Genomic DNA, 17,093 nt, shown 5'->3' with positions numbered 1-17,093 from the left:
TATTATACTCCAGAGCTGCACTCACTATTCTGCTGGTGCAGTCACTGTGTACATACTTTACATTACTGATCCTGAGTTACATCCTGTATTATACTCCAGAGCAGCACTCACTATTCTGCTGGTGCAGTCACTGTGTACATATATTACATTACTTATCCTGAGTTACACCCTGTATTATACTCCAGAGCTGCACTCACTATTCTGCTGGTGCAGTCACTGTGTACATATATTACATTACTGATCCTGAGTTACATCCTGTATTATACTCCAGAGCTGCACTCACTATTCTGCTGGTGCAGTCACTGTGTACATACATTACATTACTGATCCTGAGTTACATCCTGTATTATACTCCAGAGCTGCACTCTCTATTCTGCTGGTGCAGTCACTGTGTACATACATTGCATTACTGATCCTGTACTGATCCTGAGTTACATCCTGTATTATACTCCAGAGCTGCACTCACTATTCTTCTGGTGCAGTCACTGTGTACATACATTACATTACTGATCCTGAGTTACATCCTGTATTATACCCCAGAGCTGCACTCACTATTCTGCTGGTGCAGTCCTTGTGTACATATATTACATTACTGATCCTGTACTGATCCTGAGTTACATCCTGTATTATACTCCAGAGCTGCACTCACTATTCTGCTGGTGCAGTCACTGTGTACATACATTACATTACTGATCCTGTACTGATCCTGAGTTACCTCCTGTATTATACTCCAGAGCTGCACTCACTATTCTGCTGGTGCAGTCACTGTGTACATACATTACATTACATTACATTACATTACTGATCCTGAGTTACATCCTGTATTATACTTCAGAGCTGCTCTCACTATTCTGCTGGTGCAGTCACTGTGTACATACATTACATTACTGATCCTCCGTTACATCCTGTATTATACTCCAGAGCTGCACTCACTATTGTGCTGGTGCAGTCACTCTGTACATACATTACATTACTGATCCTGAGTTACATCCTGTATTATACTCCAGAGCTGCACTCACTATTCTGCTGGTGCAGTCACTGTGTACATACATTACATTACTGATCCTGTACTGATCCTGAGTTATATCCTGTATTATACTCCAGAGCTGCACTCACTATTCTGCTTGTGCATTCACTGTGTACATACATTACATTACTGATTCTGAGTTACATCCTGTATTATACTCCAGAGCTGCACTCACTATTCTGCTGGTGCAGTCACTGTGTACATACATTACATTACTGATCCTGAGTTACATCCTGTATTATACTCCAGAGCTGCACTCACTATTCTGTTGGTGGAGTCACTGTGTACATACATTACATTACTGATCCTGAGTTACATCCTGTATTATACTCCAGAGCTGCACTCACTATTCTGCTGGTGCAGTCACTAAGTCCTGTTGCTCCAGATGTAGGTGCAGGTCATTTATCGCACATCCTGTAGAAATGCCATATATATGTAAGATCAGAATACTCCTTTAAAGTGTCTAGGTAATTAAGGTAATAGTTGGTTTTCTAATTTAGGTATATGGGTGACAACCTTTACCTTTCCCAAAGTTATCGCTCAACTTTCCTGCACACCCCACTTTGCGCCTGTGCTGATTATGGGGTCTCCATCTGTTTTTTTTTTCCATGTTCCCTGATATAACATGCGGACAGGAGGGAGGTGGGAAGAGGACAAACAAAGCCACATTATACAGATTGGAGACATTGCGATTCTTCCCTCCATCCCGCGCCCCAGCAGGTTCTCATCTACATTTGCTCGTGTCAAATTAAGCTAAGTTAATGTATTTCCCCCCCACCCCCACCTCCGGTATTAAGATATCATCCCATTATTGTGATGTACAGCCGCGCTCCGGAGTCAATCACGGTCCCGAGCAGCAGGAGCTCTGACAATCCTTCACACATTGTCAGAATAAATACATAAAAAATCCACACGAGCAGCGCGCGCCGTCCCTGCGCCGTAACACTCAATATGTATAACAGTGACTTGTGACCACAGTCGCGTGCTGACAGTCCCATAAATATGTATTGATACGGAGGCTGTAAATAGGAAGAGTAAATTGAGAGGGAATCGTACAGAAATAACGCTGTCGTCTCAAGCTTCTGCCCGACGCGCGCTCTTTTTTTTTTTTTTTTTTTTACGGAAGCGCAAGAGACATAATCCTGGACTCCTCCGAAAAAGACAAAGATTGCAAGTATTGGATTTACATTTCCGACAGGTTATTGTTCTCTTGGTTTTTGAGAAGATGTAGCAGAGCTGACTTTGTCACATGGAAGTAGATGCAGGTGTAGCAGAGCTGGATATTCCACAGTTACATTATTTCCGCCATGCTAAGTCAGTAAGGCAGAATAATTCATTAGGTTTACCTGCAGTCCTATGCAAATCTATCGATAACACATGATGATGACATCACCTTAAGTCGCGATGAACTCTGTTGTGCTCTAGATATATATCTTATCTGAGGTGTATACTGATGTATTGCTGGCTATGCTGTTATCTCTATAGATAGATATATATGGAGCAGAGATGGGCTGCTCAGGATTCCAAGTAATGTCAGCATGTCTTATTTGTGGCTTTCTAGAGGTTCTAGAACGACATCTGCTCCATCCTGACAACGTCTGTTTAAGGGAAGGATTTCAGCAAGATAATGGTAAACCATATACAACATCCATCACAGCAGCACAGCTCCGCAGAAGAAGAGTTCAGGGTGTGAACCGGCCGCCTGCAGTCCAGACCTTTTTTCCATTAGAAAACATTTGGCACATTATGAAATGAAAAATCAGGCAAACACCCCGAACTGAGGATCAGCAAGAATCCGATATCAGACATGGGACAATGTTCCTATCCCAAAACTCCAGCTATTATCTCCTCACTTCCCAGACGTTCATAGACTGTTGTAACAAGAAGACACAATGGTAGACCTTAATTACCCTGTTCCAACTATTTAAGGAAACCTGTAACGTGAAAAAATATTAATCTGCAGATATGGGATTAATCTGCAGGTTAATAGTGTTCTGAAGCCGTGCCGCCCAGTTTTCCCTCGATACGCCGCCCAATTTTCCCTCGATACGCCGCCCAGTTTTCCCTCGATACGCCGCCCAGTTTTCCCTCGATACGCCGCCCAGTTTTCCTTCGATACCCCGCCCAGTTTTCCCTTGATATGCCGTCCAGTTTCCCCTCGATATACCTGCCAACTTTCCCTAAATATACCTTCCAGCTTTCCCCTCGATACGCCGCCCAGCGTCCCCCACAATACGCCGCCCAGCTTTCCCCTCGATACACCGCCCAGCTTTCCCCTCGATACACCGCCCAGCTTTCCCCTCGATACACCGCCCAGCTTTCCCCTCGATACGCCGCCCAGCGTCCCCCACAATACGCCGCCCAGCTTTCCCCTCGATACGCCGCCCAGCGTCCCCCACGATACGCCGCCCAGCTTTCCTCTCGATACGCCACCCAGCTTTCCCCTCGATACGCCGCCCAGCTTTCCTCTCGATACGCCGCCCAGCTTTCCCCTCGATACGCCGCCCAGCTTTCCCCTCGATACGCCGCCCAGCTTTCCCCTCGATACGCCGCCCAGCTTTCCCCTCGATACGCCGCCCAGCTTTCCCCTCGATACGCCGCCCAGCTTTCCTCTCTATACGCCGCCCAGCTTTCCTCTCTATACGCCGCCCAGCTTTCCCCTCGATACGCCGCCCAGCTTTCCCCTCGATACGCCGCCCAGCTTTCCCCTCGATACGCCGCCCAGCTTTCCCCTCGATACGCCGCCCAGCTTTCCCCTCGATACGCCGCCCAGCTTTCCCCTCGATACGCCGCCCAGCTTTCCCCTCGATACGCCGCCCAGCTTTCCCCTCGATACGCCGCCCAGCTTTCCCCTCGATACGCCGCCCAGCTTTCCCCTCGATACGCCGCCCAGCTTTCCCCTCGGTACGCCGCCCAGCTTTCCCCTCGGTACGCCGCCCAGCTTTCCCCTCGGTACGCCGCCCAGCTTTCCCCTCGGTACCCCGCCCAGCTTTCCCCTCGGTACCCCGCCCAGCTTTCCCCTCGGTACCCCGCCCAGCTTTCCCCTCGGTACCCCGCCCAGCTTCCCCCTCGATAAGCCCCCCAGCTTTCCATCCATACACTGTCCAGCTTTCCTTTGATGTAACCAAGGAGCAGCGGAGTTGAAACCTTATCAGAAAAGCAAGATTTAAGTGCCGAAAATGATTATTTTATCCAAGTCCCAGAACAATATTTCCAACATTTTTAATTATCCTGGATGTTATCTTGGCCAGAACCTCCAGATAGAAAACCCTCATCATCCTCCTCATCATCTCTCCTGCCGTACAATCATCTCTTGTCATTAGCCGTCGCGTTTCATTCCAGGCTGTTATTCCACTTCTGTGCTGTTCTCCATCCAAAACATTTCTTCTCCATCCTTCACCATCTGTGTCCTTCCGCTGATCCGTTCCAGGCTCTGCCAATCATTCGCCAATCGCAGATTTTGCTTTTTCTTTTTATCCTCCTTGTGTTTTTTTCCTAATAAGGCTTCTTCACAAAATGACACTTTTCACAGGGTCTGGGTAATTTTGGTAGCAGCATAAAGGTTGTGCCCGGCTCTCTTTAGCTACGTTGTTGTGCTGTAATTAATGCCATCGCGGCTCTTTGAAGCCTGACAGATTTGAGTAAATACAGCTTCAAAAATTGGATCACAGCGGTGCCTGCCGTGATATTAATTTTCCCATTGTCTGCTTTCTTTGAGTTGACGGTTTAAGCAGCAGAAAGTTCTAATTTTAAGGTTTAAAGGGGACCTGTCACCACTCCTAGCGAACAAAGGAACGTTTGCGGATTCTCGAGAGAATGCATTTATTGGAGTCCCCAAAATCTATTTTACTGACACCTCATTAAATTAGCAGCACTCTTAGGAACTTGCATGCAACAATCTCAATACAATACCAACCATTAGCCAGCCTTATCCATAAATGGCTGTACAAGGATTGCACCCTCTAGTGGTGACTGCGAGAAAATTATTTTTACATATCAGTGCTGCAACCTTTCATTTAAAGGGGTAATCCACCCCCCACCCCCAAAAAAAACCCTTGCTCACCCATTATCAAAGTGCAGCTCCAACATTGCCACTCAATGCTTGTTTACCTTTCTGCAGTGATTGGCTGCAGAGGTCACATGTGTATACAAAGTGCACAAAGTCCACCAGAGGGGGCAGTATAGATTTTTTTTTTAATAGTTTATCACATTACCTGCCTTTAGCCAAATTTTTTATGACCTTGAAAAAACCCTTTAAGGGATTTTCTCGCTGCCGTCATTTGGTAGATCAATAAGATATGGTCGGAATGATAGGTCGGGATCTCAACCAGTGTCCCAAAATAACGTGTCGAGTTGGAAGATGCAAGGCCATTTATCATTTCAAAAACCATTATTATGCATTTTATTATTCCACATATAGCTGAGTGTGTGCTTCACAGCAGAAATCAAACTAAAGCCCAATTTTTCAGTATGGTTCATGCCATCACTTTGTTTTTTAACCCTAGTTGAAGAAAGGGGAGGTACATTTACGCTCTCTTATTCTAGTGTTTGTGGAGTCGTACCCTCTAGGGATGGCATAGGCTCTTATCTTGGTTTGGGTACAGGTCAATGTTGCTCCATACAAGGACCAAGCCGCCAACTTTTCTGTTTCCCCTTTATTTCCAGATGTCCTACATTCTGAAACTTTTTTTTTCCCCCCAATTTTTTTGTCTTTTTTAAATTTTATTATTATTATTGCTATTATTATTATTATGTGAATGTCGAAGTCTCAACTTCTATTTCTTTTTTTGTAGCTTCAGCGTGAACAACACCCTTCTCCACCCCGAGATCGTGGAATGGTATGCCACTGACGTCCTCTTTTGTCCATAGCAGTCTCGTCTCGTGTCTTACTGTTTATATTATATATTGATGGCTTTTCATTAGGATAAGTCACCAATATCGGATCCTGGCGCCGCCAGCGATCAGCTATTTTCAGCCCCCTCTGCAGCCGGATGCCTGTCGTATACGCAGCCGGTTGCACAGCTGTAGTAGCCGTTCTCTTTTACTGCAGCTCAGCTCCTATCCACTACAATAGGAGGTGAATACATTGTTAATTGGCTGTAGTAGCCGTTCTCTTTTACTGCAGCTCAGCTCCTATCCACTACAATAGGAGGTGAATACATTGTTAATTGGCGAATTTCCTGCATATTACAGCATCTAAGCTGTGCCTGAGGCCGTAAGACAAATAGTTCACTCGTTGCGGAGAACGTCCGCTCCGTAAATTGACTGTCAGTTTGCGCTGCGAATTTCACCCTTTGCAATTTTCGTAATTTGCCGCTTATTCAAGAGTCTACAGCAGAAGTGTCCTTCGTGCACCTACCCTAAAAAGCGTTGTTTTTGGTGTGTATATTATTGCTGAAACAATTCCATAATTGTATCGCCTTAGAAATTGCAAATCAGGGAATGGGAAATCGCTTGATTGCAACTTTCCCATCGTAATTGACTACCATGAATGTAAATTCAAAGCAATTATGTGGCTTTATGTTAATTATTGGGGTACATTTAATAGATATAGCTGGTCAGGGGGTGTTTCTTAGCCCCCAGGGATCATGGTATAATGTCATACATCCCATCGCTGCCATCTCATCCCTATGGCAGTAGTTTTTATTGCAGTTTTTGCACACAAGTGACATACCCCAACACGTTTTTTTTTCATTGACTTTTTTTTCTTTTTTTTCTTCTTTTTGCTCTTTGAATCATTTACCACGTTAATGTGTTTTCACGACAATCTCCCCATCTGGCAAATGACAAACGAGAACAATAAATATGAAATGACTCGCGTGGGGACACGAAGCCGCGTCGATATCGAGGAACGGATAAAACTCGAGAGGGCAAACAAGGGGACTGTTAACGTCTGGCGGAGTGATCGGCTCCGCACCTTTCATGTTCTGTTTCATAATGGGGAAAATTATTAAAACAAAAAAAAAGTTTATTCATTAAAAGTAGAATTACCTAGTCCTTGTAATCACTTCCATTAATCTCACACCCGCCAAGGCTCGTTCTGAAGCTGTCTGTTTTACAAGCCCCTGATCAAATTAAACCTATCGCCACCATTGTGATCATGTTGGGAGGAAGGATAGATGTCGTCTTTTATATGAGCATGTGGAACTACTAGTCTCAGCATGCTCTATATAAAGCATGATGAGAAATTTGCAAAAATCACTGCAGAAGAAAAGTTGTGCAATAACGTGTATCCATTGGGGGGGTCTTAGAGCAGATGCCCACCAGGGGACATGGCACTGAATATATTGGCACCTTTCCTTCCATATGACCACATTTCAAAATACATGATCCACGGTAAAAAAAAAAATGAAACCCCGGCCGTGTAGCCGCAGCCGCCCGCCTGAATTTTCTTTTATTTGCTTGATAAAAATGTTTCATTATCAGACATCTTCCCCGGAGTCATTTCATATCTCTGTGCACGTAAGGAAATAAGGAGAATGACAATTATTTTATTTTTTATTATGGTGTAATTCTGCAGATAGATGGGTGAGATAACGTCTGGCTGAACAGAAGGTCATCTGCGCGACCCGCGACCATTAAACCGCCATGATTCCTCCTGAACCAGAATACTGTTGTATAATTGGGATTCGTGTCTGCCGAGCTGCAGCAGTGTCATCAGTTTAAAGGCTAATTGCGATGAGCGGCTGGCGCCCACCTCTGGGGGCTTCTCCGTCATCCAACTGAAAATATAGAAAATGTGAGGAGGTTAGTTTCCTGTAAATGAGATCATGGATTGTTAGTGAGGATTTTACTGCAGCAAATACCAATATTCATGGACCGATCCTAGGAAGAGTTTACTTTTCTTTTAATATTTTTTTTCTCGTTCTTTTTATAATTTTAGCTTTAGAGGGGGCTTGAGGCAGTTATTTATTTTTATGTTATAAGACCTCTATTTCCTGACTATATGAGCCCCTTACCACGTCATGGCGACCTGTATTTAGTGGGGTCGCTACTGTTGGGTGCAGCACTACATGGCGATCACCGTTGCTGCAACAGAGAACCTGCTCTGGGAGTTACCCAAGCGTGCCGGCAGGAGGAGCGGCTCAAGCGTGCCTGTAAGGGGGAACGTGCCGGCAGGAGGAGCGGCTCAAGCGTGCCAGCAGGAGGAGCGACTCAAGCGTGCCTGTAAGGGGGAACGTGCCGGCAGGAGGAGCGACTCAAGCGTGCCTGTAAGGGGGAACGTGCCGGCAGGAGGAGCGGCTCAAGCGTGCCAGCAGGAGGAGCGACTCAACCGTGCCTGTAAGGGGGAACGTGCCGGCAGGAGGAGCGGCTCAAGCGTGCCAGCAGGAGGAGCGACTCAAGCGTGCCTGTAAGGGGGAACGTGCCGGCAGGAGGAGCGACTCAAGCGTGCCTGTAAGGGGGAACGTGCCGGCAGGAGGAGCAGCTCAAGCGTGCCTGTAAGGGGGAACGTGCCGGCAGGAGGAGCGGCTCAAGCGTGCCAGCAGGAGGAGCGACTCAAGCGTGCCTGTAAGGGGGAACGTGCCGGCAGGAGGAGCGGCTCAAGCGTGCCGGCAGGAGGAGCGACTCAAGCGTGCCTGTAAGGGGGAACATGCCGGCAGGAGGAGCGGCTCAAGCGTGCCAGCAGGAGGAGCGACTCAAGCGTGCCTGTAAGGGGGAACGTGCCGGCAGGAGGAGCGGCTCAAGCGTGCCAGCAGGAGGAGCGACTCAAGCGTGCCTGTAAGGGGGAACGTGCCGGCAGGAGGAGCGGCTCAAGCGTGCCAGCAGGAGGAGCGACTCAAGCGTGCCTGTAAGGGGGAACATGCTGGCAGTGAGGAGCGACCCAAGCGTGCTGGCAGGGGGGGGGGGGTAGATACCAAAGCGTGCCCGCAGGGGGAGGGATACAAAAGTGGCACCAGGAAATAGCGACCCAAGCTTGCAGGCAGTAAAGCGTTCCAAGCATGTCGTGAGGTTGGGGGAGTGACCCAAGCATCTCGGCAGGTGAGCTAGACCTAACTATGCCTGGAGTGTGAGTGACCCAAGCGTGCGGACTAGGGGAATGTCACAAGCATACAAAAAGGAGGGAGCGGCCCAAGTTTGCCGGCAGATGAGTTAGACCCAAACATGCCTGGAGGGCTAGTGACCCAAGCATGGTGGCTGAGGGGATTGGAGGTGGAATGACCCAAGCATGTTGGCAGGGGGAAGAGTGACCCAAGTGTGCCTGCAGGGGGGAGCGAACAAAGGATACCGGCAGGTGGGGAGACCCAAATGTGCCTGCAGGTGTTCTAGACCCAACCGTGCCTATAGGGGAAGTGACCCGAGCGTGTTGGCTAGGGGGAACATCCCAAGCGTGCATGAAGGAGGGAGCGTCCCAAGCATGCCGGCAGACGGGAAAGAGCCAAATGTGCCTGCAGGTGTTCTAGACCCAACCGTGCCTGGAGGGGGAGGGATCCAAATGTGGCACCAGGAAATAGCGACCCAAGCCTGCTGGGTGAGGGGAGCGACCCCAGTGTGCCGGTAGGCATGTTCTTTATCTGAACTGATGCAACCCCCCCCCCCCCCCCAAAAAAAAAAAAAACGTGAAATTCCAGGTTGTGAGGTATCGAAACATGAAAAATGCTAAGGGGGGTGAATACTTTCTCAAGCCACTGTATTAATTTACTTTCATTGAGGTGCCTAATGGTTTTCATTAGTGTGCATTTAATGTGCTAATTGTTTAGATTGAGAGGGTCCCATGTGATCCCTGAAATGCCATTTTTTCGCATCTTTTTTGGCAGCACCTTCCAGGTCGCTGCTTTTATCATTTTCAGCAAAGCATTGAGATATTCTGGTTTTTTTTCTATTGCAAAGATCAAACATTATTTCTCATGTCTACTCCTGTCCCAGGTGAAGAAAGCAGATGTTATGTGACTACCTTGCAAATGCACTTGGGAAGGGAAATCTGTTGGAGAGGTTTGACGGCAGCTGACAGATTATTCCTAGTGGTAACCTATGTCAGAGGCATGTCTCCTGCTACTTACTGGGAACGGCGGCTGCATCCTGCCGTCAGGCTCCGCTCCCTCTCACAAATCATCCCTGATTTCCCTATGACACATCCGCTCACAGTCAACAGATCTGTCATTTTTGCACCATAACCCCGAAAGCCTTGATCACATCTCGACTCTGCGGAGTCTCCCGCTCTTTATTGTCAGAGTTGCTGGATTCTGCATTTTTTTGTATTCCAAAAATATATATTTCATTGAGTAGAGAATTCAGTCAGCGTGCATCGATAATAAGTGGCAGGTATGGATATTGACTCATACACTCTGTAACACCACCGGGGCGTGGGGCACAGAGGGCCACATGCCTGAAGTCACTGTGGTGGGGTTTTGTTTTTCTTGCTAATTTTTTTTATTTTTTTTTAGTACTTTTCTGTATTTTTTAATTTCTGTCTGCCCCTCTGTGCAACCAGTGTCACATAGTTGAATGTGTGGTCTCTTATCTGCTGAAACTACATTTCCCAGCAGCTCTTGCTTCTCCTTAGTGCTGCAGACCCATCCCCCTTCCTGTGTGCTCCTGACCTCCTCCACCTCTCTGAGTTATCATCAAGCTAATCTAACTATAGAATTCACCTTGTGCTTCTTCACACTCTCTGCTCCTATACAGCTATACAGCTGATTTTATCTTCTGTCATCTACATCGCTATAGCTGCCTCTGAGGTTTTCCATAATTGTTAGCTACAGCTGGTTATAGCAGAGCTCAACTCTCCTGCACTTCTCCACAACAACAGTGCTGAGCTGCAGGCATCAAACACAGCTCAAATAATTTCAGCCCTGGTACACAGAGCCTCATACAGCAGTATAGCTCTCCTCTCAGCTTCCTGTGTACAGCCCATCCTGAAACATATTTCTCATTTCTGTCCTCTTTTTATACAGCCCATCCTGCAGTATATATCTTCTTTTTAGTCTCCTCTATATACAGCCCATCCTGCAGTATACCTTTCCTTTTTGTCCCCTCTATATACAGCCCATCCTTCAGTATATATCTCCTTTTTTGTCCCCTCTGTATACAGCCCATCCTGCAGTATATATCTCTTTTTTTGTCCCCTCTATATACAGCCCATCCTGCAGTATATATCTCCTTTTTTGTCCCCTCTATATACAGCCCATCCTGCAGTATATATCTCCCTTTTTGTCCCCTCTATATACAGCCCATCCTGCTCACTCTCCTTTTTTGTTCCCTCTATATACAGTCCATCCTGCAGTATATCTTTCCTTTTTGTCCCCTTTGTATACAGCCCATCCTGCACTGTCTCTCCTTTTTTGTCCCCTCTATATACAGCTCATCCTGCAGTATATATCTCCTTTTTGTCCCCTCTATATACAGCCCATCCTGCAGTATATCTTTCCTTTTTGTCCCTTCTATATACAGCCCATTCTGTAGTACATCTCTCCTCTGAGACCGATGTATATAGTCCATCCTATAATATATCTCTCTTCTCAGCATCTGTGTAGAGCCCCATCCTGCAAAGGAAAGTTTCAATGGCAACTGGAGGGTAAATAGAGCCCAGAGGGGCATCCATTCTAGAGTGGTATTTGCAAATCAGGGCAGACGTAAAATTGACCTGTATTGGCACAAATGAATAAACACGTGTGCATTATTATAAGACCACATTGTGATTTTGGGAGTAACCAATTAACGCCATTTTCTACTGGTTACATCGCTCAGTAATTTCATTATTAATAATTACTCAATTCATGATGTCATTGCCACCTCTTGCTGCATGCCTCGGTGATGTCATAGTTTAGTCATTAGTTGATTGGTTAGTGATGTCATTACTTCATTCTTTTGGGTTATTTCAGATTTATGCCCAAGATGTCATTGCTTCCTTATTAGTTGATTGGCCACATGTCTCAGTGATGTCATTGTTTGAACACGAGAAGATTGGCTACATGCCTTGGTGATGTCATTGCTTCCTCATTAGGTAATTGGCTACATACCTTGGTGATGTCATTGCTTCCTCATTAGGTAATTGGCTACATACCTTGGTGATGTCATTGCTTCCTCATTAGGTAATTGGCTACATACCTTGGTGATGTCATTGCTTCCTCATTAGGTAATTGGCTACATACCTTGGTGATGTCATTGCTTCCTCATTAGGTAATTGGCTACATGCCTTGGTGATGTCATTGCTTCCTCATTAGGTAATTGGCTACATACCTTGGTGATGTCATTGCTTCCTCATTAGGTAATTGGCTACATACCTTGGTGATGTCATTGCTTCCTCATTAGGTAATTGGCTACATACCTTGGTGATGTCATTGCTTCCTCATTAGGTAATTGGCTACATACCTTGGTGTTGTCATTGCTTCCTCATTAGGTAATTGGCTACATACCTTGGTGATGTCATTGCTTCCTCATTAGGTAATTGGCTACATACCTTGGTGATGTCATTGCTTCCTCATTAGGTAATTGGCTACATACCTTGGTGATGTCATTGCTTCCTCATTAGGTAATTGGCTACATACCTTGGTGATGTCATTGCTTCCTCATTAGGTAATTGGCTACATGTCTCAGTGATGTCATTCACTATGAATACCCTGGTTACCTGTGTATATGATGTAATTATAATTTAATAATCAGTAATTTTATTCTTTCCAAAATATATATTTTTTCTAATTACTGTTGTATCGTCCCATAAAATCACCCTCTCTGCTGTATACATGGTGTATCCTAGGGCACTGCCTCCACGCTGCTTGGCGTCCGTACTTTTTTTTGCCTCTTCCTTGCGCCCAGAGTTGTGATCTGATCCTGTAGATGGTATTATGTCTCTGCTCCTCATCCTACTCAATCTGTATTTTTCTCTACTTTTGATCATACTTTTTTTCTGCTTCATTTAAACACCAGGTTTTCATTAAAAATCCAGCAGTGCCTGAGGGGTAGAGCATTGGGTGGTGTATAACATGTCGACTCCCAGCATGCCCAAGGTTCGGATTCAACTTATGTGATATTTTACGTTGTTACAGATTTCACCGGTTTTCCTCTGTAGATCAGGGTTTACGTGCTAATGCTGACTTTTATTAGGATCTCACTACCAAACAACAATCTTGAAACGACCATCCGATTAGTCATGATTGCTTATAATCCCTTAAAGTGCTCTTTGTTGCCCTACATCCTCCGATCAGCCATGACATCCTTCTAATATTGTGTAGCCAAAACCAATCAAGGCATGAAGTCCTCCAATCCTCTGATGGTTTTCCTGCAGCATCCGCCACCAAGGCGCTAGCTGCAGATCTTATAAGTTGCACGGTGCGGCCTACATTGGGTCTCCAGCACATCCCATAGATGATCAATTAGATTGAGATCTGGGGAATTTGGAGACAAATCATCACCTTAAACTTTTTGTCGTATTCCTAAGACAACTCCTTAAGTGCGGCAGAAGCATTAAACTGCTGAAGGAGGCAACGGCCATTAGGGAATATTCTGCCATGGAAGGGGGGAGTAAAATGTTTAGGTCGGTGATACGTGACACATCCTCATGATGTTAGGACCAAATGTGTCTCAGCAGATCATCACACTGCCTCCATCGGCTTGTCTTTTACCTTTAGTGCATGGTGGTACCATGTCTTCCCCAAGTAGGTGATGCACCCCGCCATCCACATGATGTAAGACGTGATCCATCAGACCAGGCTGTCTTCTACTACTGCTCCTGGTCCAGTTCTGATGCTCGTGTGCCTGTTTTGGTTCCTTCAGCATGGTCACTATGACATAGCCTCATACATGGCAAGCTGAGATGGCCTGCATTTCCCGACACCTTTCTATCTTGTCTTTGATACTTTGCTGGTCTTGACACCTTTCTATTATAGCCAGTGTTAAAGCGACCTCCACATTGGGACTCCAAAAATGACTATTGTATAGTTACCCTACCTCATGTCCTTCATTTTTCCCCTTGTTGCCTTCTCGGCTCAGATCTACATCTGCCCGTGGGATGCAAAGAGAGGACACCAGGTAGAGTGACTATACATGAGAAATGTCCCATTAAGGAGGTTTAACTTCTCAGCAAAATGTACAACCCTCCTTTTTGATTGGATCAGATGGGCTAGCCTCCACTTACGGCAACACCCCACAATATCCGCTGTATACCGTGAACACTCCACAAGACCCGGCATATACCAAGAACATCCCAGAAGACCCACCGTTTACCGTGATCACCCAATGAAACCTGCAGTCTTCCAGGAACACTTGAGATGACCCACCGTATACTGTGAACACCCAATGAAACCTGTGGTATATCAGGAAACACCCAAGATGACCCACTGTATACCGTGATCACCCAATGAAACCTGCGGTATTCCAGGAACACCCGAGATGACCCACCGTATACCGTGATCACCCAATGAAACCTGCGGTATATCAGGAACACCCGAGATGACCCACCGTATACCGTGATCACCCAATGAAACCTGTGGTATATCAGGAAACACCCAAGATGACCCACTGTATACCGTGATCACCCAATGAAACCTGCGGTATTCCAGGAACACCCGAGATGACCCACCGTATACCGTGATCACCCAATGAAACCTGTGGTATATCAGGAAACACCCGAGATGACCCACCGTATACCGTGATCACCCAATGAAACCTGCGGTATATCAGGAACACCCAAGATGACCCACCGTATACCGTGATCACCCAATGAAACCTGCGGTATATCAGGAACACCCGAGATGACCCACCGTATACCGTGATCACCCAATGAAACCTGCGGTATTCCAGGAACACCCGAGATGACCCACTGTATACTGTGATCACCCAATGAAACCTGCGGTATTCCAGGAACACCCGAGATGACCCACTGTATACCATGAACACCCGAGATGACCCACTGTATACCGTGATCACCCAATGAAACTTGCGGTATTCCAGGAACACCCGAGATGACCCACCGTATACCGTGATCACCCAATGAAACCTGCGGTATATCAGGAACACCCAAGATGACCCACCGTATACCGTGATCACCCAATGAAACCTGCGGTATATCAGGAACACCCAAGATGACCCACCGTATACCGTGATCACCCAATGAAACCTGCGGTATTCCAGGAACACCCGAGATGACCCACTGTATACCGTGATCACCCAATGAAACCTGCGGTATTCCAGGAACACCCGAGATGACCCACTGTATACCGTGATCACCCAATGAAACCTGCGGTATTCCAGGAACACCCGAGATGACCCACTGTATACCGTGATCACCCAATGAAACCTGCAGTATTCCAGGAACACCCGAGATGACCCACCTTATACCGTGATCACCACGCAAGTCTAATAGCATTTCAGGATCACTCCATCAGACATGGGGAGCACATCCCTGAGACCTGCTGTATATTTGGAACACCCCTCCAGACCTTTCTTATAAAGCGAAAAGACCCGCTGTTAACCAGGAACAACCTACAAAGCTAGCCATATACCATAAACACCATACAAGTTCCACCGTGTTCCAGGAACACCCCACAAGACCTGCCATTTACCAGGAACACCCCATAAAACCAACCATATACCAGGATCACTCCACGATATCTGTCTTATATCAGGAACAACTCACTAGACTTGCTGTATACCGGGAACACCTCACAAGACCTGCCATATATAGGGAACACCTCACAAGACCTGCCGTGTACCGGGAACGCCCCACAAGACCTGCCGTATACCGGGAACACCCCACAAGACCTGCCGTATACAAGGAACACCTCACAAGACCTGCCGTATACCGGGAACACCCCACAAGACCTGCCGTATACAGGGAACACCTCACAAGACCTGCCTTATACAGGGAACACCTCATAAGACCTGCCGTATACAGGGAACACCACACAAGACCCAACATATTACGAGAACACCGCACATGGGCTGATGTTTTCGAGATTTTCGGACCCAGCCAAATTTAATTAAGATCCTTTCACAGACGATAAAATCGCCGATTGAGAGCCCGTCGTTACGTTTGGGTTACATTGTGTGTGAGTTTATCTCTGTATAAATACATTTTTAGATTTTTAGGTAGAAACCAATAAAGCCTAATCTCGGCATCGCGTTTGTCCGGATCCTTCAGACTGTGACAAGTGTTTCCAGATCGCAGTGTTTTCGCTCCCATCAGCCAAGATGCAAAGTCTTCATTATGCAGAATTTCCAATATTCGGCTGCAGAAGTAATTTAGTACGTTAGTGACATTTTCAACTACAGCCTTAAGTTTACAATCTTCGCAGAATCCACCGAGCCATCTGCATTTAGATACGGACAGTTGTGTGAATAATGTCTCCTATAGATTACACAATATTACAACGATGAATATTTTAGGCCCTCAAAATGGTTCATTAAACGCTATAGGCTTAAAAATGTCAGCAATAAATTGTATATCGCTCTGCCCCCGTCGAGAGTTTGACTAAAATCATTTACATAAAACTCTGCATACTTTTTATTATTATGCAAATTGCATTGCATTTCCATGCACCTTATTTAATAAATGATCCGCTTCCCCCTAAGACCTGTGTATACATATTCATAAGATTGCAAATTAATTACTATTCATCCCCCCCCCCCCCCTAAAAAAAAAAAAAAAATGCTGATGGAGAAAGGGTTAAATAAACGACTTGATCCGGTCCTTTGTCTGTCGCTTGCAAACATTGACTTCATTTGAATAAGCTTTTCAGGAGCTATTAATTAAATCTTTTCCATTCTGTCTGAAATTTCCTTTTGATTTCGAAATCTGATTAAAATTAGAATAGATGGCTGCTTACTTGTGGGGAAAAAAAAAAGGAAAAATATCACTGCAAGTTGTGTTTTAACAAATATCCCTTCAGCCACCATGCTTAAATAATGTAAGAATATTCTAATGTATATTCAGTATCAAAATGTAGAGGTCAATATGGAAATTGTCCGCTTTTACTTTTTTTTTTTTTTTTTCTCGCACCAGTGCTGAATTCACAGCTACACTGCTCAGTACAGCTGTATAGTATTTGATCACACCCCTTAGCTGGAATCACAGCTACACTCCTAACTACTGCTGTATAGTATTCTCCATGTTGCTGCTTCTGAACATGTG

At 45.8% G+C, this 17,093-nt stretch overlaps 1 protein-coding gene across 1 annotated transcript in view; it reads left to right on the top strand.

Moving 5' to 3' along the window:
- Positions 1 to 17,093, top strand: part of PEPD (peptidase D) — a 289,969-nt gene that overhangs the window by 83,999 nt on the left and 188,877 nt on the right. Inside the window, exon 7 of the mRNA XM_073659770.1 lies at positions 5,821 to 5,865. Within this exon, the coding sequence (XP_073515871.1) occupies positions 5,821 to 5,865 (45 nt within the window). The remainder of the gene's footprint in view (positions 1 to 5,820; positions 5,866 to 17,093) is intronic.

The sequence above is a fragment of the Phyllobates terribilis genome, unplaced genomic scaffold, assembly GCF_046119375.1.
Source record: "Phyllobates terribilis strain yellow unplaced genomic scaffold, ASM4611937v1 Scaffold_14__1_contigs__length_39327217, whole genome shotgun sequence".
Classification (NCBI taxonomy): domain Eukaryota; kingdom Metazoa; phylum Chordata; class Amphibia; order Anura; family Dendrobatidae; genus Phyllobates; species Phyllobates terribilis.
Note: the sequence above shows the minus strand (reverse complement) of the source record. Positions and strands in the feature narration are given on the sequence as shown.